Raw genomic sequence first — 25,768 nt, forward strand, 5'->3', positions numbered from 1 at the left:
AATTACCATTTTACCCTTAGAACATGAAAATTCCAAATTGACTCCAATTTAGCCCTCGAACTCCAAATCATCATTTTAAGTCATTCTAGGCTTTTAAAATTCTCAATTTCATCTTAAGATCTCTATTTGGACTAGTTCGAGGCTTAATTCAACTTAATAGTACCATTTGGTACAATATCGACTTTTGACGATTTTTTTTCGGGGCTTTCCAAGTATGCAAGCATATTGTCAATCGCATGAAGGACATGGCAAGTAGTTTATAAGGTCAAGCTTGACAAATGGTCATCTAGTCCTTCTACAATATTTTTCAACAACTTAAAATTCCAAAATTAGTGCCTAATCTAACTCTAGCTAAAGGATTCAAATGTATTACTAGCTAGAGTTAAAGCAATTTTACCATGGTGAGCTTGAGAGTTCCGAAACCAACTCAAAACCTAAGTTTTCCATGAACAAAAAATTTCGAAGAATCCATAAATTTTGGAAAATCAAAACCTTAAGTTATGAGGTTTGAAACAAAGAACTTTACGTTCCAAAATTATTAAAATCAAAATCCAAGCTTGAAGATGACTTTTAATGCTTGAAATCCATTGATTTTGTTGAAGATGAGAGTTTAGAGCAAAGATGGAAGAAAGTGGTTGAGTTTTTAATGAAAACCATGTTTTTAGCCAAAGAAGGTAAAGTTTGAGGTTTAGAGTTTTTAAATGAGTGTGAAAAGATCGACATAACCTTAATTTTTCAAGTTTGTGTGGAATGTATTGATACATAAGGGTAATGTATCGATACCTTGTGCCTTAGGTCTCATGTATCGACATATGATGAACATGAATCGAAACATGTTCATAAAAAGCCCTTTCTAGGTTTGATGTATCGATACATGATGAACATGTATTGATACATTTTGTCCACAATGCAATTTTTAAGTCCAAAACCATCCCATTTGACTGCATAAAGTTCAAACCATCCCATTTGGTTATCAAAATATGGACTTTCTAAATAAAAATAGTCCATAATTTAAGTTCAAAGCATTGAAATAACAACTCACCAAGTTAGGTTACAAATTTAACCTAATTTAAGAAGTGGGGTTTCACATTCTCTCCCCATTAAGAAAATTTTTTCTCAAATTCAAGCAATTAGTTACTAACCTCCAATCTGGAACAAGTGAAGGTACTTCACTCGCATCTTGTCCTCAGCCACTCAAGTCACCTCCTCACTAGAGTGATTGTGCCAAAAGTCTTGTCCTCAGCCACTTAAGTCACCTCCTCGCTAGAGTGATTGTGCCAAAAGGCTTTCATAGAAGCTACATTTTTAGTGTGAAGTTCCTTAACTGGCCTATACAATATCTCAACTGGTACTTCATCATATGACAAGTTATTTCCCAATTGAATCTCCTCATGATGAATGACATGGGTCAAATCAAGGTTGTATTTACATAGTACAGATATGTGGAGCACTAGGTGAGTACTAGAAAGATTTAGGGATAACGCTAATTTATAAGTTACTACACCAACTCTCTATAGGATCTCAAATGGTCTAATATATCTTGGGCTAAACTTACCTTTCTTGCTAAATCTCATAATACCCTTGGTAGGCAAAACTCTCAAGAATACATGGTCACCCACCTCAAACTCTAAATCTCGACATCTATGATCGATTTAGGACTTTTGTCAACTTTGAACTATCAACAACCTATCTCGAATTAATTGAATATTATCGGTGGCGTCTTGAACTATCTCTGGTCCAAGGAGTTTTCATTCACCAACCTCAAACCAAGTAAAAAGCGATCTACATTTACACCCATATAGTGCCTTATAAGGCACCATCTCAATGCTAATCTGATTATTGTTATTGTAGGTGAACTCTATGTTGTTGGATTTTCTATGCAAGGGCACATATTGCTAACAAGTAATATAGTGAAGAGTTAAGTGTCGTTCCCATGAGAAATTGTTACCAAAATTCGTTAATTACTAAAATTATAATAACTTAATTTTATTCAAACACACAATTTAAATTTACAAAAAAATTTAGTAATATAAAAATAAAACTAGAATCAAGAATGACAATTTAAACTTGAGAAATCAATCAAAAATGCCTAGGATTACAAGTTCCCTCAACACTTCATTTGAATCTCTTCCACTCTCTTTCAACTTACTAAATGGGCTGAGTTGTTAACCTAGAGGTCTAATTTATTTATATGTCTCTTCTGATATTCTCATAAAAATATCTCTCAACCAATTCACCGTATTCTTATGAGAATTAAATTAAAAAAACAATCCATTAAGCTTAGACTCTACACTGGCTACATACGACATGTAAGTATATTCTCATCTCACACGAAAATCAAATCAATAAATTAACTAATTGAACTTGGGCTTTTGAAATGTCAAAATTGATTGATCTAAACATGTTTTGGAAATGATTAGAAAATGTTTTTAGACTTGAAGGAAATCCTTAAGAGTTTTGAAGTTTAGCTTGTAAAGAAAATGTTTTTGAAGCAAACTTGAACTCAAGTGCTAGCCTTAAAGAATAGACTTTTTGTATATTAATAATCGATTCTTAAATGAGTGGAAAACAAAATTTATTCTCTTACTACTGGAAAAATCGATTCTAAGAAAAGAAGAAGTCAGTTCTTAGAAAATAAAAGCTTCAAGATTTGAGAAATCGACACCTCAAAGAGCAAAAATTGATTTTGAAAGAACAAAATGCAGAATGAAGGAACCAGGCATGAAAGAATCGATTTTCCATGAAGCAATCGTCGGTTCTAAGTGAGAATGAATCAAATATCTCAAGTCTAAAGACAAAATCAATTATAAAGGAAGACGTTATCGATTCTTGAAGCACCAACGACAAATTAGAACCTTGGTGAATAAGAAAGAGATGGTACAATTAGATAAGATTAAAGCGTCAAAGATCAAGCTCAAATTCAAATTTTGGCTTCAGACCACAATGAAGAACTAACAACTTAGAACAAAAGAATCGATTCTACAAAAGTGTAAAGGTGTCACTTTTGAACCAAGTTGTGGAAGAATTGACATCTCAAAAAGGAAGAACCGATTCTACAAAGATAAAAAGCTCGAGACTTTATCAAGAATCAACAACTCATGACTAAAGAATCAATTCTCCATATATGATAGGATTAAGCAAGCTGGCCATAACGTACAAAAGTTGATTCAAATTTCGTTCCAACAAGTAAGAAATCATGAGGCCTATAAATATCCATTCTAAAGATGTTAAAGTAAAGATTTTAGAAGGGACTGAAAAGAATTGAAGACGAAACTAAAAGAGCAAAAACAAGTAAGAGGGTTAAGAATAGAAAAATCTTTTCTTTGAAAAAAAGCAGAAAACCAAGATCACATTTTTATTTCTTAGCTAGAGTTTCTTAAGCCTAAACTTCACTTCATCATTCATCATTATTGAGAAAGCTTTCACCTTTTTGTACTTAGATTCCTTACCAACCTTATTAGACGTTTTAAGCTAGAGATTCTTTTAGAAATCCACTATTGCATAGGTTATATCTCCTTGACAAGATGGTGTTAAGGTTATAACTCCAAGCAAAAGGTAGAGAGTTTGTGTTTGACCCTTAAAAGGCATTTGATTGAGGTTGTGTTTGATCTTTAAAAGGCATTTTGGTTGTAAAGGTTGTGCTTGATCTTGAAAAGGCAATGACTTTGGTTGAAGCTATGCTTAATCCTTGAAAGGCATTTAGTTGTAAACGTTACTCTTGATCTTGTGTTAAAAGGCAAGTTGATAGTGGATTCAAACTCCTTGTGCTATCAAAGGAGATGACGTAAGAATCATAGGCCAAACCTTTATAAAAACTTTACTGAGTACTCTTTACTTTTTTTCACTTTACTTGTTTAGCTCATACTCTGTTTTTATAACTCTACTCTTTATACTTCAACTATGTTGAAAATTTAAAAAAGGGGAATTTTTATTTGACAACCAATTCACCCCCTCTCTTGGTTACTTTACTTTAAGCTTATTTATCTAACAGAAAACTTCAAGAAGACATTTTTGTTGACCATCTAGAATGGTGTCAAGTGCATGGTAGTGAAGACAAGGTATAAAAGCTTAACAAGGCATTCTATTGTTTAAAGCAAGCACCAAAGGCCTAGTATAGTAAAATTGATGTTTATCTCCTTCAACAAGGCTTCAAGAGAAGTAAAGGTTAAGTCACTTTGTATGTCTTAACATTTGATAATGTAGTTCAACTTATTATGTCACTATGATTATTTGTTGGTTACAGATTGTGATTCAGAATTAATTTTACCCAGTGCAAGCAAAGCATGCAAATCGAATTTGAAATGCTTATTATGCCACTATGGTAATTTGTTGGTTGCAGATTGTGATTCATAATCTTTGAAGTAGTTCAAGCAAATCATGCAAATTGAACTTGAAATGTTTGATCTAGGTGAGATGGAATTTCATCAATATGATGCTGTCATATTTATCTCTCAAAGAAAATATGCTTTAAAAATCCTAAAAAAGTTCAAAATGGATCATTTTTGAATTTTTTCTTCAACTATCTAATTTTGAACATGTGAGATCTTGTAATAAGATAAAAAATCTCTCCTTATACAAATCAAAGATAGCTTAAATTGTAGGATGTGATCAATTGTTCTTTATTGCTAACTGATAGATTGACTTGTGATTGCAAAGACAGTAGTTTAATCATTTGTTAGACTTGTGTTCGCCCAAAACAACATTCAAGCAAGGGCATTTGTATCTGAAGATAAGGATGAATATAAAATTGAACACATTCTGGAATGTAATTTTATAAGTTACAAACCAAGTGAATAAAAAAAAGTTTATAAAAGACAGCCTTTAGTTCATATAAGCATAGTTATCAATATCGTATGATACGTTATGATATTAGTAGAAAACGATGCATATTGATAGTCGTATTGAATTTGATCAAATATCAAAAGTATATCGTAAGATGTGGATGTATTGTATGATATGGTCAACACTCTTTTTATAATCTTAATTCTAACCAATTATCAATTTTTTTTTTTTTTACTTTTCAAGTTGAAAGATGAAAAACTATTTTTATGATTTTCAATCTTTAAGATTTAGCTTTTAAATAAAAAATATTAAAAGAATTCAAATGTCTCTTTTGATTTCAATATGTTATGTGTTTTACAATTTTTAATTAATAAATTCATATGAAAAATAAATATTTTATTTAAAAATATATATTGTTAAAGGATATGTTGAAAGTTTAAATTAAAAAATAATAATCTTTTCAATTTATACCTTATAATATTCAATTCTATTAGTAAACTTAACTTTTTCAAATTTTTTTTCTCTATTTTACATGCATAAATGTTATTTATAATTAATTTCAATTTATTATATTTTACGATATGATACAATACTCAATACTCAATACTTAAAAATAAAATTTTAATACACAATACGTATTTCGATTTAACAACTATTAATAAAAGTCGAGCTAAGTGAAATAAATAGGTCAAGTGCTAGTGGGCTTGCTAGACTAGTACTAGTCTTAGTGGATTAGCGAATATTTGAAGCAAAAAATAGCAATGGGCTCGGTGAACAAAATTAATATTTTTTTAACTCAAAGTTTGAATAAAATAAAATTATTTAATTCTTGAAAAGTCATAATAATTGTAAATAAACTATTCACAACAGTTGCTTATGAGTCTGAGTGTTGTCCTAAATAGGCAGAAAACCATTGGTGGGCCTAGGCCTGAGTAAAAGGGGTAGATGGGCTTCAGTCACATCCCACGTATCAAGGACGAAAGGGGTAACGGAGAAGTGGAAGAGCAGAAGAGTGGAAACTAATGAGCCATGAGGTCGGGCTGTGGGCCAATGGGCTCCCAAAACCGCATGAAAGCAACTAATGATCCATCCATGAAATACAAAAGAAGAATCTCAAGCATTTGTCTTTTTGTGTGCACAAACAAAAAGGTTGAATGGAGCCGACATTTTGGACTCTAATGCTGCTGAGCCAACTACCACTCTACGATCTGTCAATCTCCCATCAACTCCCCAATTGCACTTTGCTTTTTCTTTGCTCTTCGCTCTTTGCTTTGCTTTATCACCCTAAGATCGTGTGAAAGGTTGCATGGCTTTCGAGCTCTATTTAACATCAAAATGAGCAAAACCCATATGGAATATCGAATATAGACAGACCTGGAATGACCCAAAAAACAAAATGAATGAGAATCATCGATTTAGGTACTCGACCGTTACAAGTCATTGTATCAAGTTTACTACTTTTCTTTGGAGCGCCTGCCATTTCCCCAGCCGATTGGGGAAAAAGAATAGCTAGCTTGGAATCTCTTTATGCAAAATCAAAAGCTCCTTCGCAATTCAAATAAGGTTGAAGCTATCATCACCTAGTATATAAGTTTGTGTATGCAGATATGGTGCAGGACGGTTGGTAAAGAAAATAAAAAGGTCTTTCGGCAAAAGAGGTACCCTAGCTACCTGCCTAGCTTCAAACTCATCTGATCACTCACAAGCACAAAGTAATTGGTTGGGAGCTGCGCAAACTCATGTCATACTTGAGGAGGTGTAAAAACTGCAAAAGCCATATAAAGGTAGCAAACAAACAAAAAGAAGAAACTTATTGATGAATATACTGGTTTTTGCGGTGATGAAACTTAACTTAATAATAACTTATACATGAATACACTAATTCTTGTGAACAGTGCTCTAAAAAGTCTGATATTTTATTTGATTTATGGGACAACCTGCACTGCCAAGCCTCTCTGTCAGCTATTCCGCAGTACCCTAATTCTAGTTTTCCCGTTGCTTTATGTGGTGCAGTGCTCCTTTTGATAAGAATGCATACACTCATGTTTCAAATGGCAATTACATTTGATCATCCTATCATATAATAATAAATGAAATTAAATCATTATAGTTGTTTCTTCTTTCTATATACCATCCATCCATCCATCATCATCTATATATATATACATATATAAACTTGATCACAAGTACAAGAGCGAGTAAGAGACCAGTCAAAGATTTTGGGCTTGTCATGATTAAAGCAGTTAGGATGTCTTTACCCAAATGAAAATGATATTTTAAGAAAAGGAACTAAAGGGCACAAACATGGAACAAAAAAAACACAGTAAAGAAAAAGTGGCAGATAAAAATTTAATAAAACAAAATAAAAGGAGGAAAAACCTAAAAAGAAAAAGCAAACTGTGACGGTGTGCCAGGTAGATTTGTTCAGATGGCTGGTGGGTCCCTCCTTTATGTCATCACCTGTTGAATGATAAAAGTGTTCTTTTTTCCTTGGAGATAAACCAAAAGAAACGAAGGAGTGGGGACAAAGAATTATCTCATTCACACCACATCAACCTTATTTTATTCATCAACATTAATCCTCCATGTATAACAAAGATGAAATGTAGGTACCTTGCATATGAAAATTTCATTAAATTAAGAAAAGTTACATATATAATTATAAATTCATGAATGATCATGCATATATATTTCCAAACTATATATCATGCTATATGTATGCAGAAGAAGTTGTTTCAGTTTAGGAGTAACTTTTCTAAAATCTTAAAAATTGGGTAAAAACTAATTATACTATTTGGGCTTTGCGGTTTGTTTTTGGGGAATCTTTTCGAATTGCTTGTGTTTTTGTAGGTTTCTTGAGATAAAATTTTATTCCTTTATGCATGATAAGGATCGATATCTCTAAGACGGAAATTTGGACTTGATGATCCTTTAAACCACTTTGGGAAACAATTTATGGTGTTTAGAGCTTCAAAACCTTCCTTTTCAGTCAGAAGACAGTATCATCTTTAGCATGCTTTCTTTCTTTCTTTCTTTTTTTTGGCCATATAGTTTACATATGAGTATTAAATAATAGAATGGAAGGATTTGAAGTATATATGGACCACCGGATTAGGAGACTATTATTTACCCCAAAACAATAAACAAAGAAAAGAAAGAAAAGTTTTTGGTCTGCTAATAATCCAACTCTTAGAATGTACCTAGGTGGAAGGATAGTAGTGGCACACCGTCATGGAAAAGCAAAACATTATAATCTTATGTCCTAAGTTGTTATAAAAAGTATAAATAATACAATGCGTTGTTTATGCCTCGAAGATTATAATATTCTCTTTTAACAATTGAATAATATTGCTGATATCTTAATTAATTGTATCTCAATTTTGTTATTCTTTACTCCTCCATTGCAACATTTTTAAACTTTCATATTTACTATTCATCAAGTATACAATTGCGCCTTATCAATAGCGAAACATAAAGGTTTATAATAGTATACATACTTCATCTAATAACTTGTATCAGATTAATATCTGGTAGAGTCATCACTTTGTTCTTCTTCTTCTTCTTCTTCCTTTTTTATCTCTTTTAATGTTTAAAAAAATAACATCATCCTTATATCTCATTTTAAAAAAATTAATATATTAGATTCAAGTATCTACATGCCAACAAATAGAATAATATATGGAATAAAATTTCAAAACTCATAAAATATGTTTTAGATGATACACCTTAGTCTTAAAATTTCATCTTCAAAGTCTTATGGTTGGGAAACTATGGAAGTAGGGAGGTAGAAGGGGGTGGCTCTTGGTTTCTTAAAAATTGGGTTTTTGCCTATAAGGTTTCTTCTTATTCTTCTTTTTATTTCTACTTGTCCCCTTAACTTTATCAAATTATTTATAAATAACACAATTATGTAAGATGAATGCAAGTACACAAGGCAACAAGCCTTCAAGCACACAGCAAGAAAAGTTTGCAAAAGCAAGTAAAAGTGTGTAAGAAGAGATTTGAGAGAGTAAAGCTTCAAATATTATTGAATAATCAGCTATACAATGAGTTTCAAGGAGGTTTTTTATACATAAAATTCCCCACTAGTAGCTATCCCTATATTTACAAGCTATTTAGGAGTCTAAGGGTGACTTCTTCTCTTTAACGAGTAAAGAGGTGTGTAACGACTAGTTTGGTTCAAAATATAGCAGGAGACTTCTAAAAAGTGTTTTAGCAGTTTTACCCCTCTAGTGGACTATTAGGTATAATCTTGCCAACCTACCTAATAATGTTGTGCGTAACGCTACGAGCTGGCTCAATGGTGCACCCAATTTGTCTTGCTATGTGTAGCCTAACTCATTTGTATGTTGCATGTCATCACATGGCCCAAGCAGGCTATTTGTGTTCTTCGGCACTAAAGGGGGTTAACTCTTCATTGCATAGGTTTGATGTGATCGGGGCCACCCAAGGTCTTACCTTCACACTTGTTCACCCGATGGGCACGTCTATCCTCTTCTGGCATCTTGAACCATGAGCCAAGACACCCTCTTACACTTAAGTTTGCAACATCCTTACATACTCCTAAATAGTTTCACTCTTTTGTAGTTTTTTCCATTTCATAAGGTACTAGTGGCTTGGGCAATTGATATTTTTGTCTAAGTACCTAGTTAGCCAGCACCTTTTCTATTTCCCTCTTGAATGCAGCTCGAACCCTTATTGATGCCTTGTGGTTCACTCGACGATTGGGGTCTTCATTGTCTCCATGGTAAGGCTTAAGCACACTCATATGGAAGATTAGATGTACCTTAGGTTTGAGCAACATGTCAACTTATAGGCCAACTGTCCTATCCTCTTCACCACCTTGGAAGGCCCCCTATACTAGTGAATCAAGCCCATGTGTAGCCTTTTATGCCTCAACACCAAGTGGAGCTTCACCATTATCATGTTCCCCATATCAAAATGAGTCTATTTTTGTGAGTCATTTGCTCATTTCTTAGCCCTCTTAGTAGCTTTGTGGAGGCATGCTAAAGCCAAGTCTTGTTGCTCATCCCATTGTCGAGCGCATTTGTATGTAGTAGGGGTTGGACTAGTATACCTAACAACTATCACACATGGCATGTGGGCTATTACCCAATCATTATCTCAAAAGTGCTTTGACCCGTAGATTTATTATGTTAAAAGTTGTGAGAAAACTGTACAACATCGAGCCATCTAGGTTAGTTTGTGCAGGTGCTATACATGAAGTATTACAAGGTAAAGCTCAAGCATTGCATTCATCCTCTCAATCTACTTATTGGATTGTAAGTGGATGTTGCTCAAAAAACAAAACTCAAACCCTAATAACTTGAACATCTCAATCTAGAATCTACTTGTGAACCAACCATCCCTATCATTGATGATGGTCTTTAGGACCCCTTAATAGTTCACCAAATGCTTCATGAACAGTTTGACTGCCTTTTTAGCAAGACACTCTTAGGTGGTAATTATCAGTTTGTCATACTTAGAGAATCTATTCATTACTACCATAATGCTTCTAAACCCATCAACTCGAGGCGATCCCATGATGGAATCCATGCTAACTTTGTTCCATTGCCTGATAGGCATTGGTTGCAGGTCAAGCAGTTCTTTTGACCTCTTTTGCTCAACTTTGTCCTATTAACACACAAAACATGAGCTTCTATAACCTTGTACCGAATTTTATGACATTAAATTCTAATCTTGATCTCCTTATTATTCTTCAAAAAGGTAAACATCAATGCACCCATTCCATCTATTCTTTTGTGTCCTATAACCATCTTTCTTGTTCTTCCCATTCCTTTGTTACTTCTCTTAATTTTGTTTCAGGTTCAAAGACTTTTACGGAGGCATTATCTCATGATTGTTGGTGAACTACTATGGAAGAAGAAATCCTGACTCTTAAGAGTAATGTTATTTGGGATTTAGTTTCTCTTCCACCAATTAGATAGGCTGTTAGATGCAAATGGGTATATACAATAAAGTTGAATCTTGATGGTACTATTGCTAGATTGAAAACTCGATTAGTAGCTAAGTTTATATGTTGAAATATATGGTGTGGATTATATAGACATATTTTCTCCTGTAGCTTAATTAACTTCTATTCGTGTATTTCTTTCTTTAGTTGTTACTTATCATTAGTGTTTGTACCAATTGGATGTGAAGAACGCATTTCTTCATAATGACTTATAAGAAAAGGTGTATATGGTGCAACCACATGCGTTTGTTGCTTAGGGAGAGTTTGGTAAAGTACATATACATGTTGAGAAATCATTATATGGGTTGAAACAATATCCTCAAGCTTGTTTTGGGAGGTAATTACAAGTAGTAATCAATAAGGTATTCATAATCTTAAAGTTTTTCTTTAAGCAAAATTTCATATGAAAGACTTGGTTTCCTTCAAATACTTTTTAAGGATTTAAGTAACTCACTCCAAAAAGGTATATTTATCTCCCAAAAGAAGTATGTGCTAGATTTACTCAAAGATTTTAGATTGCTTGATGCAAAGCCTTGTGAGACTCCTAAGGACCTAAATGTGAAGCTTATAGTAAAAGAACAAGAGGAATTTCTAGATATTCAAAAATATAGATAATTAGTTGCTAAATTGAATTATTTGACAATGACTCGTCTTGATATTTATTTTCTAGTAAGTGTAGTAAGTCAATTCATGTCAACGCGTACTACTATCCATTGAGATGCTTTTGTTTGTATCCTAAAGTATTTGAGGCACCTGACAAAAAAATTGTATGTGGAGATGATGGACATGCTCAAGTTGACGTTTTATTGATGCCGATTGAGTTGGGTCACCAAATGATAGGAAATCTACTACAATATATTATGTGTTTGTGGTAGGAAATTTAAAATCATGGAAGAGTAAGAAGTAAGATGTGGTAGCAAGGTCTAGTGCAGAGTTCGAGTATCACATTATGGCACAAACTACTTGTGAGCTTATGTGGATTCATAAGTTGTTGAAGGAAATTGGTTTTGCATATTCGTCTCCTATGAGATTGTGGTGTGATAATCAAATAGCTATGCATATTTCTTTTAATCTGGTGTTTCATGAAATGAAAAAATATATTGAGGTTAATTGTCATTTCATATGTGAGAAGTTTCAATAGAAATTGATATTTACTTCCTATGTGAGCATGGGAGAGCAATTAGTAGATTTGTTTACTAAGAATTCTTCTCGGGTTAGAATTGATTATATTTGGAACAAGCTAGGCATGATCAATATCTATGCTCAAGCTTGAAGGGGAGTGTTAAAGCATGATATATATTATTATGGCTTAAGTAACTTCAGTATTATTATAGGTTTAAGGCTATTTTTGTCTTTTTCATATTCTATATTCTTTTATAAATAAAATAGCCACAATGTGGAAATAGACTTTTATCAAATATACAAAAATAGAAGTTTACAAACGCAATAGAAGAATAATGATTTGTTTGAATTTTCTTGAATAGTTAAAGGGGTGTTTTAAGCATTACGCTTTTAATCAAATTAAATAATTGAAGATATTCTAATATCACATTACTTCTTTTGCTTTCATGGTACAAGTGATTTTGGACTGCATGATTGAAACTAACCCTTTAATTTCAATCATAAATCCTACTTCTCTAAACTCAAAATTCAAATCAGAAACTTTCAAGGTGAAATTATAAATCTAATCTCTAAATATTCTTCTATTCACCTCACTGAGCAATTTTATGAAAAACTCAACATGGTATCAAAGTGCTTTTCCTTGAGGGACTCGTGACTCATTTGTTACCCTTGATTTTTCTCTTAATCGTGGAAATTGATAGCTCAAATGGCAGTCGCAAGCTTCAACACATCCTATTTTCTTAGGTACAAACTATCCTTTCTAGGCAATTAAAATGAGGGCTGATATAAAAGCCTTTAATTTGTGGGATGTAGTTAAAATAGGTGGAGAACCTTTTAGGCAAAGGCATGCCAATCCCACTTTGGCACAAATTAAACATCACAGTGAAAAAATAGCCAAATGATATAAGGCACTCTCTTGCCTTCATTTTGTTGTGTCAGAAACTATATTTGCTAAGATAATGAATTTTGATGACCTTAAGTTAGTGTGGGATACATTGAAAAGAGGAGTATTAGGGAAATGATTGGACTAGGCAAATGCAAGTGTTGAATCTATGTAGGCAGTTTGAGTTACCAAAGATGAAGGAGGAAGAACATATTCAAGATTGCTCAGATAAGATGATGAAATTAGTAAATCAACTAAGACTTCTTCGAAAAGAGGTATCTGACAGAAAAGTTGTAAACAAAATTTTGGTTAGTTTACTAAAAAGATTTGAGGTTAAGATCTCATCACTTGAGGATTAAAGGATCTTACCAGGATCTCTACTATAGAGTTAGTTAATGCTTTCTTAGCTCAAGTGCAAAGAAGAGCTTTCAACTCAAAAAACCTGGTTGAAAATGCCTTAGTTGCTAAAACCAAAGGCTTGAAAGTTAAAGGTGAAAGATCTAGGAAGAATGGAATTAAGGGAAAGGCTAGTGATGGTGTGCAAGGAAAGTAGAAAGATAAATATGCTCATTACCCTCATTGTAAGAAGAGGAATCACACTCCTAAGTACTATTGGTATAGACCCAATGTGAAATACAAAGCTTGTAAGCAGCTTGGTCATTTGGAAAAGGTTTGCGAAGAAAAGAAAAAATGATGTAGAAAACAAAGTTGTTGTGGATGAGTAAACAGATGAAGTTGAGGAAATGTTGTTCATGGCTAAAATGGAGAGTGATGTAGATGAAAAGAATGTGTGGTTGCTTAATAGTGGGTGTTCTAACCATCTTACTCGCAATAACCAACTATTTTCAGAACTTGATAAAAGCTTCAGAGCTCGAATTAAAATTAGGAATGGAGTTTACTTGAAAATTAGTGGTTAAGGAACTATGGTTGTTGAAACACCTTGTAGTATTAAATACCTAACAGATGCCTTCTTGGTACTTTAAGCTGATCAAAACCTATTTAGTATAGACCAGCTAGCTAAGCTGAATTATACTTTGTTATGCAAGGGTGAGGTATGCACTATTTTTTTATCCTAATGGGAGTGAAATTTTAACTGTTGAAATGGAGAACAAATGTTATCCTTTGAACCTAATGAAAATTAAGCATAGAGCTTTTGTTGGTGAAGATAATGTTTCTAAATTATGGTACAAAAAACTAGGTCATGTTAACTACAGAACCTTAAGTAAAATGGCTATTGAAAATTTGGTTGAAGGTTTTCTACAGATTAATAGAATTGAGAAAGTGTGTCAGCTTGAGAACTAAAGTAGAAAGCCTTTTCCAATGTTGAGAAACTAGTATGCAAAGCAGACATTAGAGTTTGTACATATTGATTTGTGTGGACTATGAAGACACCTTCACTAAATCACAATAAGTTTTATATTGTGTTCATTGATGATTTTACTAAATTTACTGGGTATATTTCATGAAACAAAAGTTAGAAGCATTAATCAAGTTCATGAGATTCAAAGCATTGGTTGAAACTCACTCTCAGCAGAGAATCAAAACCTTAAGGACTGACAATTACACATAATACATTGCTATAGAATTTGAAAATTTGTAAATTCAATTTGGAGTCAAGCATAGCTCACAGTAACATATAACCCTCATAAGAGAAGAATAGAACTTTGGTGGAAATGACAAGGTGTTTGTTTTTCAAAAGAATATACTAAGGGTATTTTGGGCAGAAGCTATTAACATAACTAACTATATATGAATTTGTCTTATAAGAACCTTGACAGATAAAACACCCTATGAGATGTGTTTTGAACACAAACCAAAGGTTCCTCACTTAAGAACTTTTGGTTTAGTGTGTTATGCTAAAGTACTCAATCAAAATATATCCAAATTGGATCCAAAAGCTATATTAACTATGCATATTGGTTATAGTGACCTTTCAAAGTTTGATGAGGGATAAATTTGGAACTAGAAAAGTAGGAATCTGGACAAGTCAGAAAGTGAGTCTTTGGTATTGATGAGCAACTGCAAGATGTTGAAACTAAGTCTATTGACTTGGAGGATGAAAGGTTGGCAGTTAAAGGCACAAGATCACTGCAAGATATATGCAATAAATGCAACTTGGCAATTGTAGATCTTACTAGTTTTGCAAAGCACAAGTTGCTAAAAATTGGAATGCAGTACTGGATGTCGAAATAAGTATGATTTTGAAAAATGGAACTTGGGTGCTAGTTGACAAACCAAACAATCAACAAGTGATTGAGGTCAAGTGAATACATAACCAAGTTGAATCCAAATGGCACAGCTAATAAGTACAAGGCCAGGTTAATAGTTAAAGGGTATGCTCGAATTATGGTGTTGATTTTTTTGACACTTTGGCTCTTGTGGCTAAACGTGATACTATAAGGTTATTAGTTGCTTTATCTACAAAAAAAGGTTGGAAAATTTTCCATTTGGATGTGAAATAAGCTTTTCTGAATGGTATTTTAAAAGAAAACATTTATATTGCACAACCTGAAGGGTATGAGGTATAGGGTGTTGAAAACAAAGTTTGTAAGCTTATTAAAGCTTTATGTGGACTTAAACAAGCTCTTAGAGCTTGGTATGAAAGGATTGATGACTATTTTAGAAGTCAAGGTTTTAATAGAAGCCTAATTAAGCTTATTCTCTATGTGAGAAGTTCAGACAATTCTGTCATTTTGATAGTTACCTTGTATGTTGATCACTTGTTGATTACAAGGCTAGATGTTGAATACTTGGAAAAATTGAAGCTGCAAATGATGTCTACATTTGAGATGACTACCTTAGGCCTGATGACTTATTTTCTTGGGATGGAAGTTCAACAAGAAGCAGATCGGATCTTTTTGCATTAGTCAAAGTATGTAAGAAATTTGTTAAAAAATTTTAACATGGATGCTTGGAAACTAGTTAACAGTCCTTTTACTATTGGCAATAGATTGCATAAAAGTGATGGTTCAATAGATGCAGATGGACTTATTTATAGAAGTATGATTGGATCACTGTTGTATTTGTCAGCCATTAGACTTGACATCGTGTATGCTACAAGTCTACTGTCAAGGTTTATGCAAGCACCTTCTTTGTTGCATTTCAAAGCTGCAAAAAGGATTCTAAGGTATATAAAAGGGACAATGGAGTATGGTTTCAAGTACATAAGGGGGGATAGTTAGTGAGCTACAAGGTTTTAGTGATAGTGACTGGGTAAGGGCTGTTACTGACTCCAACAGCACTGGTGGTTTTTGTTTTTCAGTTGAAAGTGCAGTGTTTACTTAAAATTCAAAGAAATAGGAGATTGTTGCATAGTCTTCAGTTGAAGATGAGTATATTGCTACAGCTACAACTGCTAATCATGTTCAATGGTTGAGGAAGATATTATTGGATCTTGGGTTTATTCAAAAGAAAGGTACTATACTTCATATGGACAATCAATCTACTATCTCTATAGCTAAAAACCTTTGTTCATCATGGTCGATTAAAGCATATTCGAGTGAAGTATCATGCATTGAGGGATGCAGTGAAGAAGCAAGTGATCGAATTGAGGTATTAGCAAACTAACTTACAATTGGCAAATATATTTACAAAGGCTTTGGGTACAGAAAGGTTTGAAGTTCTAAGATCTCGACTAGGAGTTCACTAGATTTTTGATCACGGGGGTGTATTGAAGAATGCTCATAATCTGGTGAACCAATGTGCTTGATGTGGTTGAATTAGTGGAGCAGGTGTTTTTGGAGGGAAGGAATGGGTTTTTTGAAAATTGAAGAAGGTTCTTTAATACTCCAAAACACTACCGTGTCAACTTTACCCATTACTTGTTATAATACGTATCTTGTAATGTCATTTTACTTGTTGCTTTATTTCCTGTGTTATAAAACGGTTGTCTGTTGTGTCGTTTTTACTTGGCTGTTATTGCTATGTGTCAAAACAACTTGTTTATTGTCGTTTTGTTCTTCCTGAGTTGTTCATTTTGATAGCCGTTGCTCAGCACTGAAAACGATGCTTCGATTTTAGTGCTCCAAAGTTTTAGGATTTTGTTTCTCGAGGCCGGATCTATGTGCCTTAGTTGGTTTTCTTGTAGAAAATATATAATGCTGGAAAATAATGAAATGTGTGGGTGATTTTCCAGTTTCTTCAAAAAAGCTTTTCTGCTCTGTTCTTTCCTTCTTCTCTTTGAAGATTCTTCTATTCATCTCACAGAGCAATTTTCTGGAAAACTCAACAATGACAAACATAACAATTCCAGCTTCTTTGAATAATCTTCCTGCAAGCAATGTATTAATAAGGTTCATAGGGAGAAAGGAAATTAATCACCTTCACATTCCACGTGAAAATCGTCGATTAACTAACAAAATAAACCATCTAACCTGATAACTTGCAAATATAAAATATTCAACCAAACCGTATCAACCCATCGACCTAATTGCTCTTTGGTAGCGTTCATGCATGGGTCTGTGTTGTTAGCTAGGTTACAACGTACTGACATCTTTATTACTTTGTAAATTTTTTTATCTTCCCTTTCTTTCAAATGGATGCATATCTGTTGCTGATATTCGAGTTTATTGTTCTGAGCATATTGGTTCCTTGACAGATCTTTAATAAAGAAAGAGACCTGAATTGATAAAAAAAAATGATACCATGGGATGAACTTACGCATTTCTGTTTATGTTTGCATGCTGACTAAACTGAACATTTGTTTTGTTTTGGTGCCTCCATGGATGCCTTAAGTGGAGTGATTAAGCTTAAAGGTTAAAGCAAAAAATGATGAGCTGTTCTAATACATAGGCCATTGCCTAGACAATATATACATGCCTACCAAATCCCAATATAACGGTCCCTATACCTCTCAACAAACAAAGAAGTTTAAAGTTAGCAGTGTTTTCGACTTTTTTTTCTACTTAAATATTCAGGCAGCAATTAATAACTGCACATGTCTATAATCCAAATTTAAGAATAAGGCCCTCATCAAGCACATAATGTGAGTTGTCAACTGCTTTAAACTATAAGAATGGTACAAATGACAGATGATTATACATATATATATATATATATATGTATTTATGTATGTATAGATATTGACATACTATACATATACATGAGAGAGATTCTTTGATTACACTGCAATCCTTTTCATGCAGTGGGCTAGGTAGCTTCTTCATTCGAGAATGATCAACCATATGCCAAGAGTAGAAAGATGGAATTGTATTATACACAATAGAATAATATTCCCATTATTTTATCTTATGGTCATTGTCTCTACATATATTAATTGTACAATACACTATATATATATTAACAAAATCTGATTGCAGCAGAGCAGACAATGCATTAAACCCTTTTTTTTTTTTGGACAAAGGCAATTTCTATGATTAAACAAAGAGGGAGAGGCCTAGTATTGCGTGTTCTAGAGTATGGACGGCTTAGTGGCCCACTCTACTTTTTGAGAGGAACTCTGATTTTTGTTAGTTTGTGAGCAGACAAAAGCAGGGAAGCTTCTTATCCTCCCTATGGGTTTTCACACAAATCGTAACACATAGAATCTGCAAAAGCCAAAGTACTTATATCAATATCATATTCTCTTTGTTTTAACCCCCCAATCATCACCATAATTACAATGTCTACATGTCTTAGATCTTCATTTAATTATTATTGTTTCGCAAGATTTAGGTGGTATATTTGCGGAAAAGGGTATTAAATTATGGACAAAAATTTCCATTTAGAAGCTGCCCGCAGGCCAATGCCAACAGTGTAATATATGAGAATATCTAAGGGCCAATTGTTTTGCTATTGATTCTAATAGTGGCCTATATAGTTCAACATCGTACAAGCCTAGTTAGCATGTTCTGTTGTATCACATTCTAAATCTGCCCAGTTTCTTTTTCTGTCTCTTCTCTTTCTCTCTCTCTCTCTCTCTCTCTCTCTAAACACTGCCATGGCTCCTATGAGTCTCCCTCCTGGATTCAGGTTTCATCCAACTGATGAAGAACTTGTTGCTTACTATCTAGATAGGAAAATCAGCGGTCGCACGATTGAGCTTGAAATTATCCCAGAGGTTGATCTGTACAAGTGTGAGCCTTGGGATTTACCAGGTAAAGTGGAATTTCCACCTAATTTGTTCTTCTGTCAATATGAAATAATATGATCATCTTGTTCAACTCTTAATTAGAGGTAGCGGCACTAACTGACATTGCACTGTCAAAAACGCAAATTCATGTTATCAACAAACAGATAAGTCATTCTTACCAAGCAAAGACATGGAGTGGTACTTCTACAGCCCAAGGGACAAGAAGTACCCGAATGGATCAAGAACTAACAGGGCAACACGTGCCGGATACTGGAAAGCCACGGGCAAGGATAGGGCAGTACACTCTCAGAAGAGGGCAGTTGGCATGAAGAAGACATTGGTTTATTACAGAGGTAGGGCTCCTCACGGCATCAGAACTAACTGGGTAATGCATGAGTATCGCTTGGTCGAATCATCTTCCGCCACTGCTCCTGCATCAAGTTTAAAGGTAAACGTAATCTACACCACCCATCATAATTAAATTAATTAGTTCCTCTTATGTATGCACAACAATCGTAATATTAACTAGGCTTTACATCTATACATGCTCACCAAAATCAAGTGAGATATATCTACAGTGGTGAACTTGTCAACATTTGTTAATTTGGACGTCCTTGTTCTGGAAGTTGTAATGAGTTAAAGAATAGATGACAATAATACGATGGATACATGATTTTCTTCTATTTTGTAGTAATAAACATTTCTATGAGAAAGTTGTCGGTAACTACCACCTACATAATGGAGACCCTGAAAGCCACGACCAGAATTAATTCCTGAAATTTCTTGAATGCTTAATGGAATATATGATACGATTAATGCTTATTAGATAATTAAGTTACTGGTAATTGTTCTCTCAAAACACTCCTAAATCAATAATTTCATTTAGAGGAGTTGACATATGGTGAACAGTAAAGATCTGTGTGGTGTGCATAATCATCATTCACATATGCTCCTTTACAATATTCCTTCCGTTTTCATTTTCTTTTGGAAAGAGTGGCATATCAAAATGATTGTGTGAAAGACTCTTTGGGTCTAATCTTGCACACTTTATACATTTATAGGTGTACTAGCTAATGGCTAATGATCCCCCTCTCTTTTGGTTCTAATCTTCTTGTTTAAACTCTTTGTAATATTCCTTTAAAGATTTTGAATGCATTATATGTACACTTTCCCTACACAAGTAAAATTGAAGAAATGGTGGATGTTAATTAACAGAGTTTCATATGTACTATATAATTTTTGCAAAACAGGACTCTTACGCTTTGTGTCGCATCTTCAAGAAAACCATACAAATTCCTAATAAAACAAAGGAGGCTGTTGAGAACAATATTAACGCAGAGAAGGAAGTGGGTTGGGTGTCAGATGAACAATTATTTGGTGATGATGCAAGTGGAACTGAAATTTCAAGACGGAGAGATGCTGAAGATGAGAATTTCAATACTTCTTCATCCGATGTCACTCAAGGAACACCCAATGAAACTGGCATGGCAGATGATTATCACCAAGCTCCATTCACCTCGGATGAAGCAAACAGTTCGGCTAATATGTGTTCACTTGCCGCGGATTTCTCGTCCAACCTATTTCAGGTACAACCTAATTCATCAAATTACCTTTTGTGAGGTTTGTCTGAGGATGCAGGATTAATGTGATTTGTTTCAAAAATTCTCTGAAGATGACGTAAGATTAGAAGATCATACACATAAATAAACATGCATCAGGCATTAGGTCATTGCTATGGGCCATCCCTTGATTCTTATAATAATAACCTGCTTTAGACATCTTTTATGTTCATGGCATGATTATCTCCTTTGCCAACACTGCATTTACAGCAATATTCTGCTTTATTGCCTGCTTTATCACCAAAGGCTTCAAAATCACACCAATCTTCCTCATCCAACGCCTGGGCTGCAGTCACGCAAACACATGAAAGTACAATCAGCTGATCAATGTGGGTTGGAATTGGCCCACCAAACCACCACTTTGAGTTGGCTTTCCATCTTAAAGTAACAAAAGTTAGAAGCAATCGAAGCTCACTCTCTTTTCCTAAAGCTCACCCCCCAAAAATCTCTTAGACTGACTCAAATGCGAGGCTTTCTTCTATAACTTCTTTTGACTGACCCTAACATCTTTCTCCCTCGTTTTCCACATACCTCTTGGTTTATCTAACATCTCCAATGTCACTAACCCCGATGACTCCTTTCTCTTTCTTCTCATCTTGGTCAGAGTCTGCACAATTTTTCCATTCAAAAACCACTTTGCTTTTGTTTTTTCTTATCACCATCTCCTTTGGACACTTCAAACTCATTTCCAGTTATCTTTTCAGAAATACTCAAAGGGGAATGGAAGAATCAGCCAACATTTACTCCTTTCTAGCTAATTCATTAGCAAAGTTACACTATAACGAGATAAAGTAATTATCCCGTGCGTGCCTAAGCATCTCCCTTCCTTACTATTAGGCCAAGGTCATAGTGGCAACGTCTATCTCTATTTTCTTAGAAAACCAAAACTTCAAAATTAGCCTTTTAAATGAGACTTGTGTTTTCATTAATAAAGGTAATCAATAACCCCCTATGAGCAAAATACTCATGCTTACAGTTTACATTCATATCTGTGTTGTTAACCTTTGCAATTTGTTTCAAACATATAATATTAGCAGTTCTTTGAGCACGCTTTGGTCTCTTTGCCAATGCAGGAAATGCAGATGCCAGGCTACACAAGTCTTCACTATCAAGTTCCATATCCGCCATTAGAGTTAGAAGACTTTCCACAGATAGATATATCCGAGACAAAGCCAGAGATAATTGATGAATACATGATTTATGACAAGTATAGGGGCTGCATGAACGGCTCGTTAGAAGAGATTTTCTCTCTTTGCTCCTCTCAGGACAATTCCATGCCCCTCTCAATGCAAGATTGAACACACTAACAAACATCACTTTAACAACATTACATTTATTTCTCTCTTTTACTTTTATTGTAATACTACAATTTTTTTTTTCATTTTTAACACAAAGGTAGAAGGTCGTGATGGGGCAAATAACCAAAATTAGAGGATTATTTTGCCTAGCACAAGATGATAAGGCTACATATTCTTGCTTTTCCTTTTTTACCATTTTTCATATTGTGGTTAAAAAGCTATGGGTCAATTTTGAAAGGGAAATGGATAAATCATTTTATTTCTTTTCAATCAATTATGTATGTATTTATGTATGATATTTCTTTCCTTGTTTCACGTTTTCAAAGGCACTTGAGGAAAATATCCACACCAAAGGAAAAGCTAAAATAATAATAATGAAAAAAAAAAAAACAAAAACCACCATGGGCCAGAGTAAAATCAATATGATAACCAGATATGTAAGCTGTCACTTTAATCCCATTTGTACAATGTCCGCGCTAACTGCGGGATAATCAAAACTCTCCGTATTATCCTCATCCTCCCTCTCCCCCTTTCTCATTGTATGTCACTCCTCTTTTCTTTTGTCCTATTGTTTCTCCTCTATGACTATTCCGATTTTCCCTAATCTCTCTTCCTAATTTCCTATTTCTTTCGATTTATTTTTTTCTGTTAGTCTTAAAAAAGAAAAATATATCATAAATAAAAATAAAATCCATTTAGGGGATTCTTTAATATTATTATAGTTTAAATAAGAATAATATTTTTAGGCATTAAAATTCTACTGCTTTCTTGTGAAGTTGACGGAGCTTGTGAAGTAGTTCTACGGCAGTTTGATATCTATCCTAATACAAACCAAAGTTTGAATTCATATATACGCCATACTTAAAGAAAAGTTTTATCCCTTTGAGAGTATTCAAGAGAATACGTTTCTTTTATTGGACAAGCTTTAGCATCTAAACTTGTAGATATATAAACAAAATCAAATATTTTTTATTATTTTTTATTTTTAATGTTGACTAACGAAGGATTTTTAGGAGTAATTATCATTTTTTGTATCAATGTCTGATTATTAAGGCCTAATATTGAGCTTTCTATATTTGTAATAACTTTTTGTTTTAGGGTTATTTTAGGATTAACATGTATATATATATATAGGTTGCTGCAAATAATAATTTCATGACAGAGAATAAAAACCTTCTTTGGTTTTTTCCTTTCAACATGGTATCAGAGCTTCTACTGATTAAAGGAGCGATATTTTTTATCGCTTGGTAGTAGGGAAATCTTGTTTGCTACCTTTGACAGTTATTAGAAACCTTGTGTGACAAGGTACTTGGATAAAAGTTTGTGTGTTTTTGTGACGGCCCAAACCCAATGATTCCTGACTGACGCACGAGCTTGGCAGATTGAACTTGTGACACCTGAGCAAGCCTCAAAATTTTGAATCAAATCATGCATACAAAAGTTATACTCCCAATATAACTTAATATCAAATACATAATTGATGCCCCCTTAGCAGCTAATTCACATACAATGTATCATTGAATACATATAGGCCATACATTGGCCATCAACCAGGTTCGAATCTTACAACCCTTATTCAAATATAAATGGCACATTGTGCCTGGCATACTTTACAAATTAACCCAAATCCAAAGGTGGAAGGCCTACTCAAACTCAGCAAAGTGACACATCGAAATGGAGACCTACCGGATGCCAAATACGTGTCCATCCAAACGACAACACTAGCCACGCAATCTCGTAGCTTCACTTATCTACACATGGTATAACAGAGGGGTGACTTATCTAATCCTCAATGAGGGGTGATGTTAACATAGCATAACAACTCGCACACATATATATCAGCATATCTAGTCATTTGTCCAATATAAACAAACATTTCCAAAAGATGAAAGTGTGAGGATTATCTTAATATCCCACGTACACATCTCATCGTATTATATCTTGCTGGATCACAACTCAACGACATATCCCATTCATAATTTTCTAAACTCTATGTCACCACATCAGAGCATATCAAATTAAGGCTTAACTTTAAAGCCGCCATCAAATTAGGCTCAATGGGCTCATTCTAATAGCTGAGCATAATCACAATATTCAATATCTATAATTTGCTTGCCTTGAAGCGTTCCATCAAATATCAACCATATTTCAATAATACTTCTCCCATTTTAGGGGCACATCAACCATTCTTAAGGAGTCTCCATATTGATACATATGTTATTAAGCTTATCTTTAAAGCCATATCCACATAAATATACATAGGCACACACTAGTTGCCGAGATATCACAATCATTCATATCATTAATATGAGCCTATTTGAGGCTATGTCACATCATATACAAATCAAATCACAATCTTTGAGTGGTTCTCCCTGGACATAGTCAAATCACACATGGTGACCAACTGACGAAGTCAAATCATGCTAAAGACAAAGCTGTTGGCGTAGAAACAAATCACGCACATTCTGAAGCAACAAGCGAAGAGTCAAATCACGCATGTGCCAAAGCAATGTGTGAAGAATCAAAATCATCGTTCGGATTAATTTCCCAACGGATGGTATCACCCGGAGTATTCTTAGACGGGTGGCATCATACACGTAATCATCATTCGGAGTAATCTCCCAATGGATGGCATCACTCGAAATAATTTCAATGGGTGGCATCAAAGCATTATAGGCGGGAATAACAAGCTGGACTAACACCATTGTCCTTACTTACCACCATCCTTGCAAGAACATATATAGTCACAGGAGTTATACTCCACTCAACCTTAAATCAGATCAACGTCCGAAATTCATGCATTGGACGGAACATTATCAAACTCATGGGTTGTCATTGCCCCTATAATTCTTAAGTCATAATTCACAACTTTAATCAAGCTCCCTAACCTCATATATGTAAATAACTTACATAAAACATTCATGGCTCAGTAGCCTCACATACTTAGGTAGTTTCGCCTCATAATTCTCAAACAAGGCCATCATGCCTTCCACAATTCCATAATTCCACATAAAACCACAAATCATATTTAATGAGCTTCAATCACTTTTAAGCTCGGTACAATTCTAAGTGCCTTTAATCTCTAAGGCATCAAATGTTCACAATCTAACAAAAAGGTCAATTGTCTTTAGTAATCTCTCTTAGACATTCATTATACTCTGTAAACTTCTTCGTCTAGGCTCGCACAATCAACATAGGCCACCAAATGGCTCATCCAAAGCACACACATCACAACATATATATATATATCATTCGCTAGCCTAGGCATACTCATCTAGGCAATCATATTAACATATATACAGACATTGTTCTCTAGCCTAGGCATACTCATCTAGGCAATCATTTTCACATATGTATATACATAGTTCTCTAGCCTAGGCATACTTATCTAGGCAACATGTACACATATATACATACATAGTTCTCTAGCATAAGCATACTCATCTAGGCATTCATATAACATTTAAGTACCATGATAGCGCATATCATTATGTGTGATGCATCACATGCATTTAATTGAATCCTACTCATAGTGACAAATTGGAAGGGCTCTTTATCCAAGCTTCGATCTTTAGCCTCTAACCGTCTTTTCAGCTCACAAATGCACCCAAATTGCTCAATCTTCCCTTAAACACATCAAAACATCACAAAACTAATTAAATCCTGGCTTTCAAAAAATGTAAACTTTTCTAAAATTAACTAACTCCTTAACAATCCAACATATGAGCTCAAATCCTTCAATAATGAGCTAAACCCATACCTTAGAGGCTAGATTGCACGATTTTGACCTCCAAATTCACTCTAAATAGCTCAAAGAATCCATTTGTGGCTTAAGTTTTAAATGGGTAAAGAAAGAAAATAAAAACCATCAAAATCAAGCTTATGAGAGTGAAAACTTTTACCTTTAACACTTAGAATCCAAGATTTGTTGTTGGAGTTTGAAGGTTTTGAAGGGTATGAAATTTGAGAGAAAAGGGTGGAAGAATGAGAAGTTAGGAGAAAAATGAAGAAAATTTTGGT

General features: G+C 34.0%; 1 protein-coding gene across 1 annotated transcript; it reads left to right on the plus strand.

The window, feature by feature from the left end:
* The first annotated feature begins 18,676 nt into the window (after positions 1–18,676).
* NAC020 (NAC domain containing protein 20) lies at positions 18,677–21,980 on the plus strand. The gene is made up of 4 exons (XM_018124562.2): positions 18,677–18,856; positions 18,996–19,279; positions 20,082–20,417; positions 21,524–21,980. Exons 1-4 carry the CDS (start codon positions 18,700–18,702, stop codon positions 21,746–21,748), a joined length of 1,002 nt encoding a protein of 333 aa, XP_017980051.2. The 5' UTR covers positions 18,677–18,699; the 3' UTR covers positions 21,749–21,980.
* The last annotated feature ends 3,788 nt before the right edge of the window (positions 21,981–25,768 follow it).

This window comes from Theobroma cacao, chromosome 7 (assembly GCF_053813885.1).
Source record: "Theobroma cacao isolate CCN51 chromosome 7, ASM5381388v1, whole genome shotgun sequence".
Lineage (NCBI taxonomy): Eukaryota > Viridiplantae > Streptophyta > Magnoliopsida > Malvales > Malvaceae > Theobroma > Theobroma cacao.